This window comes from Ptychodera flava, chromosome 6, assembly GCF_041260155.1.
Source record: "Ptychodera flava strain L36383 chromosome 6, AS_Pfla_20210202, whole genome shotgun sequence".
Taxonomy (NCBI): domain Eukaryota; kingdom Metazoa; phylum Hemichordata; class Enteropneusta; family Ptychoderidae; genus Ptychodera; species Ptychodera flava.
The window spans coordinates 43508961-43531993 of record NC_091933.1 but is presented as its reverse complement, the minus strand read 5'-3'; the positions used below and the strand labels follow the sequence as shown (position 1 = coordinate 43531993).

The following is a 23033-nucleotide window of genomic DNA, read 5'->3' as shown; positions in this document are numbered from 1 at the left end:
ATCCTTAATGTGATAAAATGATGGTTAACGACTTGACCCGCTGACGTTTTTCTTTCATCGATAGATGGAAATAGACGGCATGATACTAATCACTGGAACGGAACGGGACAGAACAGAATAGCCACATATAAATCAAAACGCAACATAACATGGAACAAATCTTTCTCTGAATACTTTTAGGGAATTTATAAATGATTTTTTTTTGTGATGAAGCTTTTGTGCTCATATTCCTTTCCTATTCCCTTCACGGAAGATAGCTGTCACCGTGTCTACCATATATAAACCAGCTGTTGCTAACAGCGCCATCAAATTCAGTTTCGAAGTCTAACACGAAAAGCGCACCCTAGAGGTGGGATGCCTGGCAGTACTCTCAGTATAGTTGCTTTTAGGTATAGAAATCGAAAACGGCGGTGGAGGGGGGCGAAATCTGGAAAAATTCCAAATGAATTTTTAAAAAAATTCAAAGGCAAAACAATATTTTGTGTGGCAGTTCTGCTCCGTTCCGTTCTATTGGTCAATTACCGTAATCTGGGATGAGGTGCTGATTATCGAAAACTTTAAATTTGTGGCACAAACAGAAGCAACAGTTACCAATGACAATTATGAAATGCACATGAAATGTAACATTGTCGGTCTCTCATCATGACTTAATATCGATGTGCTGATCTGCAATAAATTATCTTATATTCTAAATAACAGAAATGGATGCTAAGATAATCTTCCAGTTTGCCAATGCCATATCAATGCCATATCATCTTTTATTTTTTTATTGGTGCAAGCAGGAAAGGAATTTCCGTACCGATGGTCGATATGTATTGTTTGCAAAGTGTTAACTTCAGTTTTTCTTCCCAACATCCAGAACATCTAAACCTTTTTGAAGAAAGCTAAATTTACAAAATTAGCAGTCGAACATCATCTCTGCTTGGTCTTCACAGTTTCAGCAATACTTCATTTTGTTTATGTTTGATGGGCAGTTATGTGATATTTGGATTGTGCATGGGCAGACAATGCGGAATGTCAAAAGTTACGCGATCCCACAATAAGCTGTCTATCAGAGACATTATATATGTGTAGAATTTGCGAATCAATCAATCATTCAACTGCAATTTGATACATGTATCTGGTTAAGCTGTACGCATGAAACACTTAGGCAACAGGTGGTTGGAAATAATAGCGAAACAATACACAGAGAAAAATATAGCCACAGAGATTGCGATTTGTAAGCTGTCGGTGAAGGGTTAGCAAATATTCTTGTCATGACCACGGATATTTAGTTTGTGGAAATCACAGACGAAAGGTATACTTCTCCTGGTTCCATTTGGATCGTTGGTTTTCAGCTCCACACTACCTACTGTACATAAGTTTGTATAGCATGGGGAGCTATGCGATCACCCAGCATATGCCTGTATGTATATGTTCGTTCACTGAAATATTATAAATGACAATACTCCAATTACATTGAGTAGTGGTATACATCTCTATCGGCAGGCTTTAAACATTTTCAATTTTCGTGCTTATGTCGAATATGTGCAAGTGAGCTCACAATATAAGTGATGACTGTGATAAAATCTTCTCTAGAACCCTTCATAAGGTTCTTGGAATGGTAATACTGAGGTTTATTCAGATTTGCATAAAATCTGCATAAGTCAATTGTTTACCCGTGACCTTTTAACATAATGTTCGATGCCAGTTTTGTAAATTTTTCGTTTAAGCAACTGAGGCCTTATAGGGTCGAAATGTGTTAAACATTTTTAATCAAAACATATTTTTCTCCAAAAGCAAACGTTCGATAGATTTTGAAGTTAGCCATAACATTCCTTAACCTATCCCCTTCTAAAGTTATCATATTATTCACGTTTTATTTCTCCATAAGCTTTAATCAATGACTTTTAACTTTATAATGTTAGTTCTCGGTATTACAGTTTTATATTTGATGAATAACGTGATATTCGCATGTGTGCAATTTAAGGATCATTTTTCCAAATTTTGGTAAAAACTAGTTTTCATTCCAAAACTACTGGTGACAAAGCTTTATAATTGGTGGCGCAGGTTCCTAGGATTGACTTGACCTTATTTTTGACGGAGGGACGGCATAACTTGCAAATGTGACCTTTTAGGGTCAATTTCTATTTTTAGTCCAGAAAATGTTTTCTTCTGAAACCACTCGACGGAAAGCTTCCAAATTTGGTTTGCTGTTGGCGACAGATGCCTTAGCAAAATTTCGATATGCAAATATTTTGGCCGAATGTTCTTATTTTTGGTAAACAGCTTTTTTCTCTGAATGTGTCGGATAGTTGTCAGATTTCATTCATAGGTGCTTGGGGTGATTTCACTCAGATGTGATAAAATGCTTAAAATTTGAACGCGAACAAATTTTCTCACCATTGCAAACATCTTATTTTTAAGCGAACTATCTTCACCTCTGGAAGCACATTGTAATTGGCGCTATTTTCGCAAGAAAGTTCAATCACTCTGTTTATTTCTGTTGCAGTTAACAATGGTAAAACTACGAAACATACTTTAACATTAAACGGATCAAGAATATTGATCTTAAATGTATATTTAACCCATAAAACTTAGTATGGTTTGTGTGACAGACTTAGACTAAGTGATCCGAATCACTGGCATTTTCAGAGTACATCGTTCGCCACTATGTATCATTCTCACTGCTCCATGATATATTTTTCAATTTTCCACCTGGCAGTCGCAATCATACTTAAATTGTATGTCCGACAAGGTGAACAATTTTGAGTCTGGAACTAACTTTACACCATTGCCTTTTGGAAACATCTGTTGATCAAGTTCATTCAAATACGACCTTGAAATCTTTACATGGGAACGCATGTTTGCCAACAACTGGGGCAGAGGTATGTATCAGCGCAGGAAATTCATGAATATTCACTGGTGACCCGACAGTTACCTTTGAAAAGTTGCCCTATCGATAGTAAAGCCTATCTGTGGACAATGGTTCGCTACGGTGTCCCGAAGACTTAAAAGCTAATTCAAAACACTGTCTGTTTTTCCATCTCATTTTAAAACAGCCAATGTCATGCCAGTTTTTAAGAAAGGAGATTGTCATGATGTTACGAACTATCGACCGATATCCCTGCTGTCACTAATAAGCAAGATTTTTGAAAAATCTGTATATACAAAACTTTTTGAGCATGTTAAGAGTACTCTCATCTCTGTGCAACACGGTTTCATTAAGAACAGAGACACCGTTTCTAACCTCATTTCATATGTTGACCATTTGTCCAAAGCTTTTGACTCTAAGCAACAAGTTGATTCCATTTATCTGGATCTCAGTAAGGCCTTTGACTCTGTGTCTCACGAACTTTTAACTTATAAAATGAAATATTATGGATTTTCAGGTTCATTGCTAATGTGGCTGAAATCCTATCTTTCAAGTAGATCTCAAAGAGTAGTTTTAAACGGTAAACAGTCTTCCTGGAAGCCAGTTCTTTCTGGTGTTCCCCAGGGCTCTTTAATTGGCCCTCTTCTTTTTATTCTTTATGTGAACGATGTGTCTACTGTTATTTCTCATTCAATCTTGTCTATTTATGCAGACGATACAAAATTGTTCAAATGTCTGGACTCAGCTGATGACTGTATATTTCTTCAGCAAGATTTAAACAATATATCGAATTGGTGTGCAAAATGGAAACTGAATCTTAATGTTTCTAAATGCTGTATTATATCGTTCACCAACAAAAGAAACAAAATAGTCGCTGATTATTCACTGAACGGCTCTATGCTACAACGGGTGTCTTCAGTTAAAGATTTAGGTATAACCCTGACATCCGATTTAAACTTTAAAACTCATATTAATTCAATTATCAGTAAATCTTACAAAATGCTAGGTTTTCTTAAGCGCACCTGTAAATCTTTCACCAATATACAGGCTTTGCGGACTGTTTGGTTCCGAACCAAAAATATCTCGTCGAAAGACTTGAAACTGTTCAGTTGAAATTTATTAAATTTCTCTCTTTTAAACAAAACATTCCCTATGTATCAGAACAATACGAACAGACATGTAAATATTTTCACCTCCCCCAGCTATTCTCTCGTCGCAAGGCCGCTGATCTTAACTTTTTACACAAGTGCGTTCATTCCGAGGTCGACTCACCCTATCTTGTAGAACAGGTTAATGACAACTTTCCAATGAGGACACTTCGTCACTCTGAGTCTTTAAAACCCGCGAGATCTCGGCTAAACGTTAGGAAGTATTCCTTTTTCCCAAGATCCATGTCCGCTTATAACGATTTAGTATGTAAATATAATACTGTTGACATTTTTACTACTAGGTCTGCCTTTCGTCGGACCATCAAAGACATTTTGTACAGATAATGTTTGTGTGTAATAGGTTCGTATACGTGTATGTTTGTATCAGATTTTTATCCTTGCTCTTATTGTCAGACCTATAAGTGGGCCTTTCGCCTGTTGGATCTGAATAAATAAATAAATAAATAAAATAAATCTGTCTTGTGCATGCGACGTCAACACTGATATTTATGTCGTAATCATCACAATAGCAGTCGGTCGGCCATGAGGCCGAGCTTGAATGGGCAAAGTTTTTAAAACAAAAACAACAACAACTTTTGCAGGCTATGCTGTAGGGGAACAATTTGATCCGTGAGGAAAGGCCTTGGCATGAATATTGAATTACTACTTTGCTCCACGATAATGTGTATTTCGTTTGTAATGTTATTGTTTGTCGTTCCTCAAACGCAAGCGAAAAGGTTTTTGTAGTACATTTCACATAATCTAAATAATATAGTCTCTTAGTTTAATAGAGTCAGCATGATTTTCCAGGTTAAGTGGTACAGTGTGACAGTGTGAATAGTTCAGAGAGAGAGAGAGAGAGAGAGAGAGAGAGAGAGAGAGAGAGAGAGAGAGAGAGAGAGAGAGAGAGAGAGAACTGAGATGAATATGAAGTATTCAATGATACAGATAGTATCCAGCCGTACTAACTTATACTACATTGTTGGACTATATCTAAAGCGTTGCCACGACATACCTTCCTTTGGAACAATAACATATCCACTCTTAAAGCTTGCCGAACACGAGAGAAATTAGCTTGGCTGAATTTCTCGGCTGTCTGCATTTTACTCTCGTGTAAGACAGGCTAAAGTGCAAATAAGCATCGATTCTTCATGATGATATCGTTTGTTGTGCCTGTCGGTTAGATAAAGGTGCACATCAGAAGTGACGTTACACAGGGTCGTTGAACAAAATAAAAAGTACGGTCGCACGGTGTCAATTCTATTTCCAAACGTTTGTTAGGAGAGATATTGTTACCGCATTCAAAGGAAAGTAAGGAGGTAAGACTAGTCTTGTTTTTCTACCAGTGTCCATAGCGTCATTACTGTTGAAGAGTAAACAGAGCAGGGTGACCCACATGTGCTCTTTGATACAACTTTGTGATAACTTTCTTTGGTGAAGTGCCTTAAATACCGAATGAAACCTTGAGAAATTTCTTCTAGAACGTTACTGCCGATCGTACGTAGAGACAACAAATTATGTTTAAACATAGGTGCAACTAGAAAACAACGAGACCCAAATATTGTCTTATTTTGTTGTTGAATATCTCGTACATATGTCCCAAGTCCTGCTACCAGGCAATGAGTTCAATAAAATAACCACATCAAGCAATATTCAAACAAATTTCTTCACTTCAAGATTGCCACTTATCATCATCATCATCATCATCATCATCATCATCATCATCATTATCATCATCATCGTCATCATCATCATCATCGCAGTTCCTGTATGACATGAGCAGGAGGTATGCAAAACTTTTCTTTTCGTTATTTCTTATACTATCCTCCCGCATGAGGACTGACTATTGTCTAGCTTAGCGTGAGGTGTTCTCATATACTTAATGACTCAACAAGCTATGCGTGTACCTATGTGACGTCATCATCGAAATTAAAACAAGAAAACCTAACATTGATGTTGGCGCAAATTTTGAATATTTTTTCTTGACGCGTATGTGGGAATGTATTGAAGCTTTCGCGTCCAGCGCCGATATCGACTTTTGATAATTTTTAGAAGACTGCTTCAAAAAATTAAAGAAAATTGCGGAATCTTAACATCTTTCTGTCCCCCTCATTTTAGGATTATGATATGGATCGGCTTTTTTTATAAAGAAAACGACCTCATTTCAGATAGTTGGTCTATTTTCTCAATGGGGAACTTTGACAAAAGAACATTTCTTTAAAAGAAAATTTGAAACGCGTGATTTAAAATCATAAAATGCATGATCGATCAATATTCACCAAGTCTTCACGCCTTTGGCGGGTAAACAAGTGGCTGCTATCATGTAGGCGTATGGATGACGGACTTTTGTGTCTTCTTTTTGACCATGGCTTTTTCTGCCATCAGCTGTATATTAGAATTAGTGTGATACGATAGACTGCACCATGACCGGGGGTCTTCAGACTCCAGGCCTTAACCCGAGTCTGGTGCCGTCGACTAAACAAATAAAGTCCTGACACACTACTAGTCCGAGTCGTCGTAGTCCTGGTACCGTTCTTCAAAACAATCGACATTTTGACGATCGAGGTAGCTACAGTGCAGCAAGACATTTCTCTCCATATTTTTAACACATAAGAACATCTCGCGCAAAGCTGAACAACAGTCAGACTACACGCTTTGTCCATTTGCAGATGGAGAGAGTCTTGCTATCAGAAATGTAACTGTTAAGTGTCTTTTTGATGCATTCTCAGCTTGAATTTTAGGACAGTAGTGTTGTAACATCTCTCATTGAGCCCGTCTAATGTTTTCGATCACTTCGATGCTGTATGAGAAGTAGAGAATATTTCTCGCTATTTTGACCCTTACCAAATCCTCACCTAGTCCTCGCGCCTTTGGCGGGTAAATATGTGGCTGGTTTATCCTCTCATAATTAATTAAATAGTATGTAGGCGTATAGGTGGCGGACTTTGGCGTCTTGTCTTGGACTTTTTCTGCCGTCAACTGTATAAGAATTAGCGTTAAACGACAGACTGCACCATGACCGGGAGTCTTCAGGCCCCAGGCCTGAGCCCGAGTCTGGTGCCGTCGACTTGACAAATAAAGTCCTGACACTGATCTATGTACATAGTCATCGTAGTCCTGGTGCCGTTCTTTAAACAATCGAAGTAGCTACAGTTACAGCAAGAAGAACCATAAGTATTTCATCCGCCTTTTCTTGTTGATGTGAGACACAACGCTGCTATTGGTGTCTGTCTCTGCTCCTGGACAGCTGATTAATCGTTGCTAATTCTTGAAGCTGTATTTTTTATTGTTTCCGTTTTCGTATTTCGTTAGCTTTCTGTGTTTTTAGTCCTTTGCTACCATATCAGTGTGACGATGACATTGTAATCATCTCTCGATACGTGGCCAGTGATTCTTCTGTCAAGGTGTTCAACACAGAACGATAAAAATTTACGAGTAACTTCACATTCCTCGGTATAGCCGTTTTTTGTGATACTTGGAGCTAGCACATTCCCTCCACAAAGGACTGTGACTCCAGTCACTGCATATAGATAACGTTGGCTGACGTGACATTAGTGTAACCATTTACCTTACATATGTATCGAACTTGCCAAAGAAAATCAAATCCTCCGATAAAACACCCATTACAAAAATGTTAGGATCAGTATCACCGACCATGTCGCCAATGCGTGTATGGAATTCTTCCTGTGCGTTTTCGAAATAATCCCAATTAACCAGCTAAAAATTCTCACTTTACACAAGTTGTTTATATTTATGTCAAATTACTCAGAGCGTATCGAAAGCAAGTGTTTTTTTTATGATAACAAGGCAAGAATGACAATCACTGTGGCATTCTGTTTGGGTAATTAAATACTGACTATTCTTTTTATCTCTTCCCTTCAAATAATTATAAACGTCGATTTGGCCAGTTCAAGGTCAAAGCACAGTCAATAATTGTTCCCAGTTTTAAATCTATTGAGAACCAACATCCTTTCTCACTCTTGCCTTTTCCCCACAAGATTTGATATTTTCTGAGGCAGTGTTTTCCCACATCAATCAGCATAAACCAAATACATCCTTTATTCAGAATGCATAGTTACACCATGCAGGTAGATTCAATTTACACTGACTGCAGGCATTTGCAGTGTATGTTGCCCATTACTCCTGAGAAAACCTCTAAAGTCTGGATGTAAGGTGCACTACTCATCGATAAATTGCCGGTTTCCGAAGCCTGTGTGACGCCGGTGTGACGTTTGGTAGTCACCTTCTAAACAGGTTGACAAATTAGTCGAAGGTCTCACAAATTTTATTCCCGGAACCAGTCCTCTCTTATCTGTTATGACATTCATCTGCATCTTTCTCTATATTTTGCAATACATTTTTATATTCGCTATTGCAATTACTTATCAGGGAGCAATCTGTACTCCCCCAGTATTTCGCCATTATACGCACCTACTATTAAAATAAAATCTGAATTGGAAGTTACGCTTACTATCCACAAATGCATATAAAGTATAAAAATGTCAGGTTTTATTCATCATGACACCGTGTTATTTTAAAATTGCGGTGCCAACACAAAATGCAAGTGATGAATTCATCATAAAGCAGCTAACACTTGATGTACGTGTCATTGTTTGTCTTAATGTATGTATGTATGTAGGGCGTTGGCATTCCAAATATTTATGGATTTTTGCAGAACAGCTGCACACATGTGTTCAACAGAAAGTAGTCTGCAAGAATTAATTTTGCTGAATAACCACCTGTTTACCCAGGTCTTCCCGTCTAAACCCGAAGACAGCAAAGCTTATACGTTACCTGACAATTTGGGCTATGAAATTCTTAGTTTTGTATATCATAAAAATTACTGACCTGTTCTTGAGCAGAATATGGCGGTAAAATAGCACAACTTTACAACAATGGTAATTAGGTTCGATAAGTCGCATCTCATTGCCATGTGATGACTTTTCAAAAGGCACTAGCAAGCAAAGGGAAAATTCCTCAACAAAATACAACTTACTTTGAATTCACATCGTTTGCTTCATACTATGACCCAAAACAAACAAATCAACAAGTTGACTCAAACGATGACTCAAACGACCCAACAAGACGTGCTGAAAGTGTTCTCCGCGAGGTCACCACTCTTTCACCACTCAAGGTTACCTTGCCGCTAAAACATAACTACCCTTTCACCAAATATCGTCAAGTTTTCAAATTTGACGCACAGCCATGCTCTAAATTCACCAGATTACTCTTGATTGCTGAAAATATCCGCCAAGAATGAATCGATTTGAATCGCAAAATCTTGAAGGTGTCCAGTGTTTATAGTGTTCAAACTATTCATGGACATTTATTGACACCCAGAGTTTGAAGTATGACAGCTGAATAAGAGGTGAACAAAAGTAAATCCGATGCAAATTCTCGAATACCAGTTGTATGACAATTTAGGATGGCTTGAAGTGGTGCTTTCGGCAATCGAAACGCATAAATTATGCTCTACCTTCGACGTAAGTGAGCAAAGTTTCTATCACAACAGTAGAGACGCAATGAACCGCAACCTGCGTCATCTTTTTTTATTTGGTTTGACAGAGATAGCAAGACAATTTGTCTTTTCCAGCAGTCGCTTGTTTAATTTCACTTCGAAGTTGATCTTTCAACTGACTTCATTTTGAAACTAATGTTTTTTGTTTACCTTGGGCGGCCCTGTTGCGACAGAGGTGACCCTAGTCATTCCATCGTGAAGTACGTCTCCATCAATGTTAAAAAGTGTGGCATGTGTGTTTTGTCAAAGTGAGTACACCTTATCCGATCGAACTCGAACTTTTATCGTTCGTGTCCCTTTTGCTCATTCTTTATGGACGTTTGGGTAAGCCGAACTTTCACAAAATATTACACAGTGAATAGCTAAGTAACTTAGTTGCCACGCAGGTGTTTACAATATATTAAATTGCGAGTGACATGTTTGGATACGTGCATTAAGTGATAGTGAAAATTCACTCTGTTGTCGCCACAATTTAGACAGGCTGTCAAAGCCTATGGCAGCCGGTTTTCAGGCCTGTCATGTCAAGTAGCAACGGTTCCACGCTTTTACCTTTTTAGAAGGAAGGAACTCGACTCCTGATTTATGTGGAAATTTCTATCAGACGGTGACCGACTTGGACCCGTTCAAAACCAGAAAACGCGTGAGCTATTTCACTCATTCGACTTTGATAGCTGCATAACCGAGAATTTATTTGATATCAAGAAATGAAAGTCTCTGTCCCCGATTACCTTTCCAATAATTTGGAATATACTTGCATACAATCATATCGAGCAAATCATACACGTGTTTTCAATAATTTGTCAAGTATTTTGAGATTTGGAAGACCAGGAATATACCACACAAAGGTATAGTTTAGACACTTGTATTGATTTGCTATTTCAAAGAGACAATATGTTGATTAATAAAGTTACATATATTATATTTCGAGGGACTGTTTTAAATGTATTGAGAGAAAACATAAGCTTACATATAATGATATTTGAAATCTGCACCCGTTTCTGTCTTTACAGTGTTTCTTTTGATCGATATCGTCAACTTGACGGTGACATCGCCGTTGATCAAACTGTTATTAGTAACAAATTAAGGTAGTTCGCGCCTCGAAAGAGAAAGGCTTCAACTTATGCTCAAACTTTCCTCAAGGAAACCCCCAACCATTCTCCTTCACAAATTTATCAAGAATAAATATTGAGGAGAGGAGGGGAGGCGCAAATTTTGGTACGAGAGAAAGAAATAGTTACCAAATTTACTGATGTTTGAAATTCAAAATGGCCGCATCCCTGTGTTATTTCTATGAAGGGAAACTGAACTTTTTATTTTCACAAAACTAGGCACATAAAAATGTTTATTTTCTTCATAGCTTCATGTTGAGCCCCACAATCAGTTGGCAAAAGAATAACGCAAAAGTTTGAAAGTCCGAATACCTGTGCCCGAGGGACATTCTACCTTGACACGATAATAATGTCTCGTCTCGTTTGTTACTCAAAGGAATTGGACGGTCACATGACAGTTAATCAAACTGCTGTTACATGTAATTACAAACACAGTATAAATATAACTTCACGCGGTTGTTTGTTACTCAGATCAAAGGACGGATTTTGTTCACTCTTAACCTAATCACAAGTAGTTTATGTAGCTTATGATGTAACTCATCAGGGATTTGTATCATGCGTGCCGGTGTCTTGATTGTCAACATTGCCTCCATCGTTTTGACTTTCCGGCTTTTTGGTTTCGTTGTCTTCTTGAACTTCAACATCATTAGCTTTGTTGACAACTCCGCCATCAGTTGGCGCCCCATTCTCCTCCTTCATCTCCTCCACTTCATCTTCGGGAGTGACCTTGTCCTTCTTACAGAACTTCTTATACAGCAGGTACACACCGATCATCGAGATACCCACAAGGAAACTGATCAGCCCGTGTAGCGACGGCACTACTCTTGATTCGGGAGAAGACAGCCCGCCCTGATCGGTAATATCAGCGATATTGAGAACGGTGATAGCCAGTGCAGTGTTCTGAATACCCGTCTCGAAGGCGATCGTGCGTGACTTCTTGTGGCCCTGCCTCAGCGCCCAGGGTATCAGGTAACCTAGTGAAAAGGCGAACGTTGGCAGCAAGATGGCGACGATGTAAGGCTTCCATGAGGACGTGAACATCGCAGGGTTCATGAATCCGATAATGACAATTGTGGCCACTATACCGATGAGCGTTATGATCGAACAAACCTAAAATCAATTACATCATAAAAGTATTATGATGGTGACATACATGAAAATAATCACAATAGCAATATGTAATTTCGTTCCTACGTATGTGTGATCAGCCGATAATTTTAGAGATATATCAATTTTGAAACAGCAGAGGAGGTTGATATTTATTTACGCCTTGATTCTCTTTACACAGTCTGAAAATCGACGATGATTAGATCAAACTGACGATGGAGGGATTTGATGATTCGTTGTTTTGCTACTAAATGCAGTATTGTGTTTTCATTGACGGATACACCGAAATGATCATCATTGATATTTGTCCTTACTAATAGTCTGTTTTATAACGAGTATAATGCAAGTCAATTAGCTTGCTAGTCTTTGACTCAAGTTCATTCTGTTGTTATGTTTCGTCATTCCCCTGCCCGATAACTGCTTTCTTTGGTGGTAATGGCGGGGTTTACACTTACCATAGCTATTTTTTGGCAATGTTTTGGCCATTTCCATCTCACTAGCATGCCTAAAGCACCTGGAATCAGTATCAAGACAAGAGCTATTATTATATCCCTGTAGGGCAAGGCTGCGGCTGCTTCGATCCAACTACGACTGTAGACAAACAACCACAACGGCATGAATGCTATGGCGAAGATAGTAGAGAAGGTTGTCATGACAATACTGCGGAGGTAAAAGAAGAAAACATGAGGTGAGCAACTCGAAAGATATCGCCATGGAAAAATCATCAACGACTTATCATCATCATCATCATCATCATCATCATCATCATCATCACAAATAACAATACCAATGTCAAAACAATAACTAGCCAGTAACAAAGTCTGGTAACTTAAACAATGCGTAATGCAACAAGGCGGCTTCAACCTCTAACTACGTTCAGATGCTAGAACTAGTTGAAACCGCCTTGTTTCACTACGTATATGCACACTGATATGATCTGTGTTGTGGTAGTCTCCACTGCTCCACTGACAACTTCAGGACTGATTTTCTGAACACTGATCACACAATTAACTATATCTGACTGACTGATTACCAACGAAGAATGCAGAGCAAGATCTTTGATAACGTCTCTCGGTAGGTCTGCTATTTGATAGAGTGAATATCATGAGTCAAATATACCTGAGACAGGTGTCTCCCTCGCTGAGGAAAGTCAGCACGTTAGAGAAAGTGCCACCAGGGCACGTCGCGATCGCCAAAGTTCCAATGGCCATAGCAGGAGGCAAATCAACCGCCATTGCTAGCGCCCATCCGAGAAACGGCGAAATGAGAAACTGGCAACAGACCCCGATGATAGGACCGATGGGTTTCTTGATATTGTCCCACACTTCTCTCAGTGTAATAGTAGCTCCCATGCCAAACATCATAACGATCAGTGTTATAATGATGACAGCTTGGTTTGCAATCAGTAATTTGGACTGCCCTGCCGGAGCCTCGGTACTGTTTAAGGTATTTGTAGTCGTTTCCATCTTCAACTGTGACTTTCTGTATTGGTGAGAGAAAATGACATGGTGGACTTGAACGTTACTTGTCAAGTTGTACGTGTCGTTGGTAACAATTCACTTTTTAAACGAACAATATTTTTAAAAGTTAGAGGTGATATTCACGCTGATTAATCATTGGTCAAATTGTTATGTGTGTTTGTTTGCAGTATGCATGCAGTCGTTGACTTCTGTGGAGATTCTTCCTACTGCCACGAAACGTAGGCAATCGAATGTAGACTATTAAAATACTTGATCTTAAAACACTGAACAGAACTCAGCCTGGTTTCACAGTCATTTTCAGCTAATATGTTCTGTCGATAACAGGTAGTACATCAACTTCCAGGTACACATAAACACACTTGTCGAAATTGAATATTGGTCTAACAATGTTGGAAACAAAATGGATTGCTTCGCATCTAGTTTGGTTCTTACAAGTTCAGTTCAATGTCATGGCTGACAGTAAAGGTTACGTTTGACATTCAACAATTAATTTTGATATTCTACAGCTGTCACATAAATCAACGCCATGTCCACTCCGCGTATTAAATCTTTGAAGAGATATCTCACGATCTCTGCCCTAAAACTGACGTTCGGGTGTACAATGAGGTTATCTGAAGACCATACTTGTAGTTTCGGAAGTTTCTGAATATTCCATCAAGACTATTCCATTGAAATTTACTTTTCCAAATCTTTCAGTTTGGAATGACAAGAACAAACCAAATGAGCTTCAAACAGATTGCATTTCAAAGAGTTAAAGAATTGTTCAGAAATCTCGTTATCCAGATTTAGATCATAAATAAAGGCTTAGGCGCTTTAAATAAAATTCTATGCTTGCCGTCCGCGTGCTGGTAGGTTTTCAGAGAAAAATTAAGAAAACAAACACAATGTTAACACTCTTACAAATAAAAATATTATTTTCCAAAAGAAACCAACTAAAAATTGAGCTTATGTTAATACACTTGTGTTTTTTGTCTGTGTTTGTTTTTTCCCTGGCTGGCTGGTAGGTTTTTCAAAAATCCAAGGACGGCAAACAAAGAATTTTCCGTACACTGTACACAAAGGAAAAACAGACAACTTTCTTGTAAGTTGAACGTCTGTTATAGTATAAATATTTCTAATCAGGAAAAAGAATTTTTTCAATTTCATTCTTTCCCGACATTAATAAGCAGTCATGTCAGACAAGGTAACTTTTCATAACCGAATTCGACTGTTATTTAGACAATTTGTGTTCCTTTTGCTGTAAATAACGCCAATTATCCTGTTCATGACTCTTCAATCGATTGTATTAAGCCTAAGTAACACTGATCATGCCGCATGGATTACTCGTGCACGTCTATATTTGAAACCAGTTACATCTCGACCCACAGCTTAAAACGTACCAACTTTTAAAACTCTACTTATATGCTTTTAACACACAACTGGACATAAAATTCGTGAACTGCTTTGAAGAAAAGTACATTTTGTATTAAGTTTCAGAATGCATTGTCATAATTGTCACATGTCTTCGTATACTCATGATGTTTTAATTCTATGCTGTTTACATGTTACTTTTGGGTTTTTTTTCACAATGTGATCATTTTTCACGTTTCGTTTTTCTTGTTATTTTTGTTTTCTTTTTTCAACATTCACTGACAAGAATTTGACGCTAATTTTTTTATTTGTCCACGCTAGATCCGTTTTTTGCTTTGCTTGTACTGATATTTTCCCATTTTATCGGTTTTTCACTGGTGTTGTTGTTCATTTATCGGAGGGGAAACAAAGTAAATAGACAGCGAGACAGACAAATAAATATATATGAATAAAATGGATTCAATAGTTCTGTTTATAACACGCCACATGCTCATTCCGTGTCGCGATTCGCCAGAATACGTCACGTGACGAGAAAATAGATACGTCTAGTCCCCACCAAATCGACAAAAGTGACGTCAGAGGGTATTTTTTTTTGAAAAGCTATTTCCCTTGGGAAATAGTTCTTACCAAATTGGAAAGTGCCCGGTCACGTGTGTCGTCTGCAGCTTTGCAACAATGGCGGGTGACTAGAACGTGATGTGCGTCCGGGATAGGTGACGACACATTCTCTAAAACAGATTTTCCAACATTTTCCAACATTCCAACAATGTAGGAACTTGAATAGCTCATCGACGGAAAAGATTAAGGTGCAACTAAGGATGTCGCTAGGTATGCTTAGAATATTTTTTGAAAGAAAGTACCAAGCGTACAACTGAAATTGCTGTGGAAATATCGCCCAGTAAACTTGTCACAATGGATTGTTGCGGTGCAAAATATCAAAACACATTGAAAACTATACAACAATACAACATGAGCATGTGGTGTGTTATAAAACACCTATAGCCTGGTCTTTATTCGGGCTATAGCGCTAGTCTATTACCCCTCGTGGCCGTGTGTTACCAGAAACACATCGCTATACCCCTCGGCCTACGGCCCCGGGGAATAGCGATGTGTTTCTTGTAACACTCGGCCCCTCGGGTAATAAACGGTCGCTATAGCCCTCATGACCAGGCAATAGGTGTTTAATATGATCTGAGTTTATTGACGTTTAATGGCCATATCTCCCACTGGTGTATCATTGACCTCTTCATTGCATTTGATAAAATAAATTCAGTGCCTTACTTTTCACAGTATTTTAATAACCACATCTTACATTGGACTATAGCAAGGTGTGTCCTTCAAACAGCGCGATTACCCAGCTTGCAAAGTCAACAGCTCTAACCAACGGATGTCGTAAAATCGTCTCCATGGATACCAAAATATCGTTAAACACAAAATCGTCTTGTTTTCAGATTATTTATTAAGGGTCATTTACCGATTCCAAAACAAAAAAATACAAATGACGGTGAAAACACCAGTCTGAGCTAAGTTCATCCTATCTTTGAAAAGCATTGCCGATCTCGATATCTGAAGCGAAGTGCACAAATAGTTCGTACAGGTACAGGTACAGCCGATAGCAAGAAAAGTTGTAAAGTTTCGTCAATGCCTAATTGCGGTCGAAATTCTAATTACATACCATAAGATACATTTAGGCACAAACGTTTCTAGACTGTTTCAGCGAGCTATGGGAAAATAAACGTGGATAGAGTCAGTGGTATTTATGGTATTGTCGGGTTTATTACATTCAAGGTGGACGTGGGAAAGTAATACTTGAAGAGTGTAGTATACGCATATAAACTATCATTGCAGACGACAGGCAGACGTGACACAATGAGAACTAATACAGGTGAGGAATTTAAAGAAAGGCCAAAATAATACCCATTACTATTTCTATGTAACTATGTTGGTAAAATCCTGATAGATGAGGTCCGGTATTGATCATACAAGTATAATCATATGATTAATATAGCCGTAGCAAAGGGGTTTTTAGGAATTTGAATTGTACAAGATTGATAACTATAGGTATTAATTCTAAATACTGAAATAAAAGAACATTGTCATCTTGACAGAGAATTGAGATGACATGGGTCAAAGACTTTCCTTCGCGTACTCTACTGTGTGTACACATTTCACATCATTTGATAGTAAACCGTTCGTTTGGCAAGACCATAGCTGAAACAATCCGTACAACAATATTCGATGTGGACATAGTTGGAAGACAGTGCTGCATTTGGGGTTATGAAAGACATTGAAATATATTCTAAGACCAAAGCTGAATCTCTTTGACTATATGTTTCGCCTGAAATAACTCTGATGTTTACATTTAACAATCCGAGCGCCATTTGCAAGTTTTAAATTGAACTTTACTGTTCATAGCGATGTTCTTTACATCATAATATGCAAGCACAATACGCGTCAGTTCAGTTATTGTCATGTATTCCTACGACCCTATTCCTAACAAGTGTTTGTTATAGAAAGATGGGTTGGTCTTATAAGAATAGTTGCATTCATCTTGTCACAAGCATTGGATGTCTGTGTGATTATACATCGTGCAGCGTGCCATGAATCTTTGCCGATGTTCTGTGACAGATCTCACAAAGTTTTCGTTTGGCATGGAACATATTTTCCAGTCCGAATGAGTTTACAGACCTCCTCTTAACTGACAAAATATATATGTCAAAAACCACTTAGACTACATTTCTGCGACAGTGTGCTAAAGTTGTAAACAGATATGAAAATAACTCCCTACCTGGGACAGTCACAAAATCTCCTACTAGTCGGGTTTCTTGAGAAAACTGTAGCCTTACATCCGTTGGGAGGTATTCGAGTGCCAAGGCTAGGCTTAACTGATAGTTTGGTGAACAAACTCCGGTGTATATTACGGACAGGCTGACGCACGGTACAGACGGCTACATAGCAACCAGGTAACTTATCCTTAAGAAGAAACACGTGACCTCTGACACGTGACATGCCTTTGTTTTCCCAGCTAGTCGACTGTATCTTCTTCATTGCTTCTGGCCAAACATGGCTTGGTGCAAAAAAAACTTTACATGTAGATTAAGCAAAACTGTTCGTTTGTTTTTTCATAGAGAGTTGAAAGTTTCCTTCAAAAGTTATGTTACGAAAGAACTACATTCTCCTTTGGATATGTTCATAATACACACATAAATCAAAATGTTATAGACAAGAAATTTTTGAAAGCATGCTTTATTGATAAAACAATCAATCATTGAAAACTGTCGCGGCTTGCTGATTATTCTTTAACTTTCAAAAATTGACAATCGCAAACTAAGCCACGAGCAATACTGAAACCTGTTAGAGATACAGATCCATTCGTTTCATTTCTGTACTTTTACAAAGCATTTTTCCGATAATGATCAGGACGTTTGGAATTTGAAAATAGAGGCGCCAGCGTCTTTTCGCCTTACAGACACAATATGGTCGTTGTATGGCAGACATGGAAAGTACACTTTATAGAGCACTAGGGGAAAGTTCACTCCTTTCTTCTCTCGACTGAGTGAAACTGGTTGAGGACAAACTTGTAATTGGCACCTTTTGGCAGTGTATACACACTTTTGTTACCGATACGGGTCACTATTTTTTAGGAGCGAAGGATGCTAAGTTATGCTCAGTTAAGCCAATGTACGTATTTAATTTTGGGTCAAATAGCGCCAAGCAGAGCGGGAAAATCGTTGGACATAAAAGCAAACTTTCTCTGTCAAGAATAATAATCTTGAAGTAAAATGACCAACGTTTCAGCCACCTTAACACCAGGACCACTTCAGCGCCAGCTCCTAATCAAAATACAACACAGTTGGCCATATTAGCAAGTTCTTTTCGATAATGGTCGTTCTCCAGTAAAACTGCGAGCGCTGCAGCCTCAGCCGACCTTGACATACTGATCTAGCCAGCGGTGGCTTCACTGAATACAGAAGTCTCTCTCTCTCTCTCTCTCTCTCTCTCTCTCTCTCTCTCTCTCTCTCTCTCTCTCTCTAAAGTGTTGTGGAGAACAACGTTTGTTGAGCTGCCATCAGTTTAGTCACTTTCGATGAACCTCTTGTTAATAATCCACCATTGAATTGTAAAACTGTAAAGCTGAACTCATTTTTGTACTGCTGTAAGTAGCCTATAGGTTTCATTTTATTAATTGCTGTGATTAAACTAGAGAAGAGATCACGGCCAAAGCATCATAAATCGAAAGAAGAAATGCGCCTCTTTCATTTTTAGGTGCTAACAGCCTTAAGCTAAAATAATGATGAACATGGTGTAAAATGCTGAAGAAAGAACTCAATAAATAAACTACTGGCATACAGAAAGGAAACAAGACTAACAATATAAAAATACAGAGATTGGATTGAATTCATCAAAAGAGAAAAAACACCATCACAGCTTGAAAGGAAAACATCAATGTTAAGTATTGACAATGACCATGACAGTGACAGTGTTTTAGGAAAGTGGTATTTGCTTCGGGTGCTACTACGGTGAAAGTAATGTAAAACAGGTTGGACATTGTTATGCATGCATGTTTAACGAAATTTGTTGATGTTTTCTATGAACATGTAGTCCTTGAATGGTCGGCAAGTGTTTGACTACTAGTATCTGGCTTTCGTCACGTGATCGGAGTAGGTCGCTGTGGAAAGTTGGCTCACCCCATAACATTCACATGTACGATGTGTTTGCAATCGAACACGGGACAACGTAACTCTAGGGATATGGACACGCAGTGGCTTGCCTTAAAGCTTGTGACGTCATACATGTAACATGCAAACACAGACTCTATAGCTAGCTGCTGTTTTCGCCTCACTTGACTGAACATAGTTTATAGAACCCAGCATACCGTACACGATATAATTTTTGCATACATTCGTCACGTACTTTTTCGACGGTAGGGGGGAAAGTTACCCATTATTTTGTCGTGGTGCATGGTTCAGAAAAGACTACCAAACAATGAGAACTAGTAAACAAAGTAATCAAACCCCTTAGTGAAGGCCATCCTTTGTTCCGTTCATCAAACATTATGTGCCTCGGTGATCGTAGCCTAAATATCTTTTCGTGGGATTGAGTCTCTCTCTCTCTCTCTCTCTCTCTCTCTCTCTCTCTCTCTCTCTCTCTCTCTCTCATAATAGTTACCGAATTTTGAACGTTTTGTCACTGATGCTTTATGAAGGAAAAACGCTATTTGATAAAACCAAAATACAACAAACAAACACTAGCATAGTCCTGACCAGATCTTACAGGGAATTTAGGATCAGTGTTTACACTCGCATGTTCATCACAAACATTTTCTTCTATATTCGATCAAAGTACTAGTACCTTGGCCACCTCTCTGATAATTTTCAGCGACAATGGTACACGGTCTCATTGTGGCTGTATACAAATCAACGGTTGAATCTATCGTTTGTTGTTGTATTTCCTGCTGGGGAGATAGTATTACCTCTTCTAATCACAATCAGATAAATCGTGTCATCAAAGCTGCTAACAATATTCTAGGCGTACCGTTGTCTAGTTTTGACGACTTGTACATGAAATGTGAAGAACAAGTCTACAACTTTATTGTCTTACAAAACTCATCCACTGAATAGTAGCTTAACTAAAATGAGGTCCCGTATGAGATATCCCTCAGTTAGGTGCCGCCCAAACGGGGTTATAAATACTTTTGTGCCCTCAGCAGTGAGGTGAATATCTCATACAGGATACGGCTATTGTCATTATTTGAATTGTATTGTTGATCGAGAAGTGCTGTGTTTGTTATCTGGAACTGTGTTCTGTAATCTTTGTGATCACCTTGTATTTTATCTATAGTGAAATATTTGTGTACACCACAACACATTTCAATTTTATATTGGATTAATAAAGGATAATCATATTGGTTTTAGAGCTTTTTTACCCTATGCACGGGCACACCCTAAGAATTATACAAATCTAGACATCAGCGAAAGGTGAAATGCCATTTGTCGTCCTTCAATAAACAAACGGTTTCGGAAATGATTCAGACCCATTATTCTACAATATTAACTCTATAATTGGTTCAAATTAGAATATCACTGATAATGTATTGACTGCCAACCAAAAGGTATTTGACATGTAAGCGTCGTTTCGCCATGGAGTGGACTTCATGGCCCAATGGAATTAAATGAAAATATGTATGTAGCAGGTTTAAAACCCATCTTATTGGAGTCGACAATCATGTAAGACACGTATGTTTCATATAGCACGGAAACAAAAGAATGCATTCAACAAAGGCCTTGGAAACTACCGACAGCACAGTCATAACTGCCGGTTCCGCCCTCGTAAAGCCTTGCTCTGACCGTCTGTCAAAAAGGAGCGAAAAACGGGAACCTTTACAACTCCAGTAAAAGTTCAATGAAGGTTGCATGTAAGGGCGATAACCTATTGCTTACATTTACATAATGACTTGCTTTAGGTAGTACACGCCTCGTAATTGAAAGACTCAAATTTTCGCTTCAACTTTCCCATACAAAACTTTCGACCGCTCTTTTGATAATCATATTACCTTATATTTGCTGACATTTGAGTCCTAGGAAGCGGTAGACCAGAAGAAAGTTGTAGAAATTGAGAGTCCGAATGTCTGTCTGCCAGGTGCAATCTACCTCAAATTATTTGTATGCTAGGAGATCCTTTGTAGTCGCAAAGGACAAAACTTTAAGGTGTACGGAGGAAAAGGTGTGTGTGTGTGTGTGTGTGTGTGTGTGTGTGTGTGTGTGTGTGTGTGTGGTGTGTGTGTGTGTGTGTGTGTGTGTGTGTGTGTGTGTGGTTCGTTCTATTGATGGATCCGTGTTTAGCGTTCATAATGACACTATTCAAATCTGACGTGTTACACTCAACTTTTTAAACATGTAACACCTGAATGCATCTAACTCGTCCTGGGATTTATAAGCTTAGTTTTCTCCAATTTTAGTAAAAAAAAGTCTTTTGTCTATTTCGACAATGCTACTAAAACTGTCTTTTGTTTTCATAAGGATAATAATATGCATAGAATACAATATCAGACATTGAGATAGAAATACAAGTAATTAACATTTTTCATGCGATTAAAAATATCATGATGGTGAATTTATTTAAATATATAAATATGAACTTTGCTTTGAGTCCATAATATACAGGACAGAACTTTTGAAGACTCACCTAGTTTTTGTTATAGTGTCTGTCTATCGGTCCATATATATAATCTGTGGCAAAGTTTGTTAACAGTGAGAAAAAATGTATGACTATTGTGGCAATCATCAACAGTGAATTAAAGGTATACAGTCACTTGTTCCAATTTTGCCACAATTACCATGGAAAGAGAAAATCTAACCAATCACAGATTTTAAGCGAGTTGCCGCTTTATAAAAACAGCGCCCTAACATGGGCATTTTGGTACCAAGGAACGCCCCTTTGACCATATACGGGCATATTTAGATTACAGGTGACTGTATAACTTTAAATCCGATAAAGGAAGGCATGCGCAGTACTCATATTATCGTCGAAAAGGCCTGTATACTACAACATTTCTGGTAAAATCAGTATCTAGAAATTGACAGTTTCTCTCCTTTGACAAATCTACAGCTTTTCCATGTCATCATAGGATATACATATAACTTCTTGAAAGTCCCAAGGCACGCCGGTCGGAGACCTAGATCTCCAGACTCTCAAATATTAAAATTCTGAAATTTTGTGCGAATGCACTTCATGTCGTATAAAGATTCTGCAATTGACTCGTTGATAGTTAATCGAAATATTTTGATTAAATGGGAAGACTCTGTGGAGCTCAACCGGACGAGGCTAAATTATCAAATTCAGCAACAAAAATAAGATCGTCTTGTTGGCTGCCAAAATAATATTCATGAAATCTAGATTTTGAAGAGTAAATCGGCGTAGACAACCTTGCATGCACAATTATTGGTTCCTATACGAAGTCATAACAACTTGTAAACAGTTCAACGAGAATCGTTATCCAACATTAGTTTAACAAACATCTGACTACAAGCTGTCAGTAACGTTGAATACTTGATAGTACTTGTTTAAATAATTGATATGAACTATCATCATATTTTGATAAACGCTGATCGAATGATCTCGGACAACTTGCTTTGCAAGCTTCAAATGTTTACTCAGTTCAGGTTTGGGAGCCGGTAGAGCCCGTTGCATGCCTGGGCATGCGCATTAAAATAACAAGCAGAATACGGAAACTTCTCAGAATATACAGGCAGTAAACCTTCAGTGAAGTGATGTCGGATTGTTGGAAAAATGCAAAAAAATAATTATGCTCTTGGCTTAGAATGAAATTCATATGAATACTCGACAATAACATCAAAGCTTCTCTTAATTTCTGCAAACACATATGATATCATGCATCTACGGCGCGTTTCCGTTCACGTTACAAAGCTTTACTCTTCATATGCGCAAAGGCTGTTGGTCCAGCTC

General features: G+C 38.2%; 1 protein-coding gene across 1 annotated transcript; it reads right to left on the bottom strand.

Moving 5' to 3' along the window:
* Positions 1-10368: 10368 nt before the first annotated feature.
* On the bottom strand, positions 10369-17547 carry LOC139135895 (ileal sodium/bile acid cotransporter-like). The gene is made up of 4 exons (XM_070703670.1): positions 17356-17547; positions 12856-13218; positions 12192-12396; positions 10369-11739 (listed from the first exon to the last, which is right to left on the bottom strand). The coding sequence occupies exons 2-4, from the start codon at positions 13200-13202 to the stop codon at positions 11170-11172; spliced, it is 1122 nt and encodes a 373-aa protein (XP_070559771.1). The 5' UTR covers positions 13203-13218; positions 17356-17547; the 3' UTR covers positions 10369-11169.
* Between the last annotated feature and the right edge of the window lie 5486 nt (positions 17548-23033).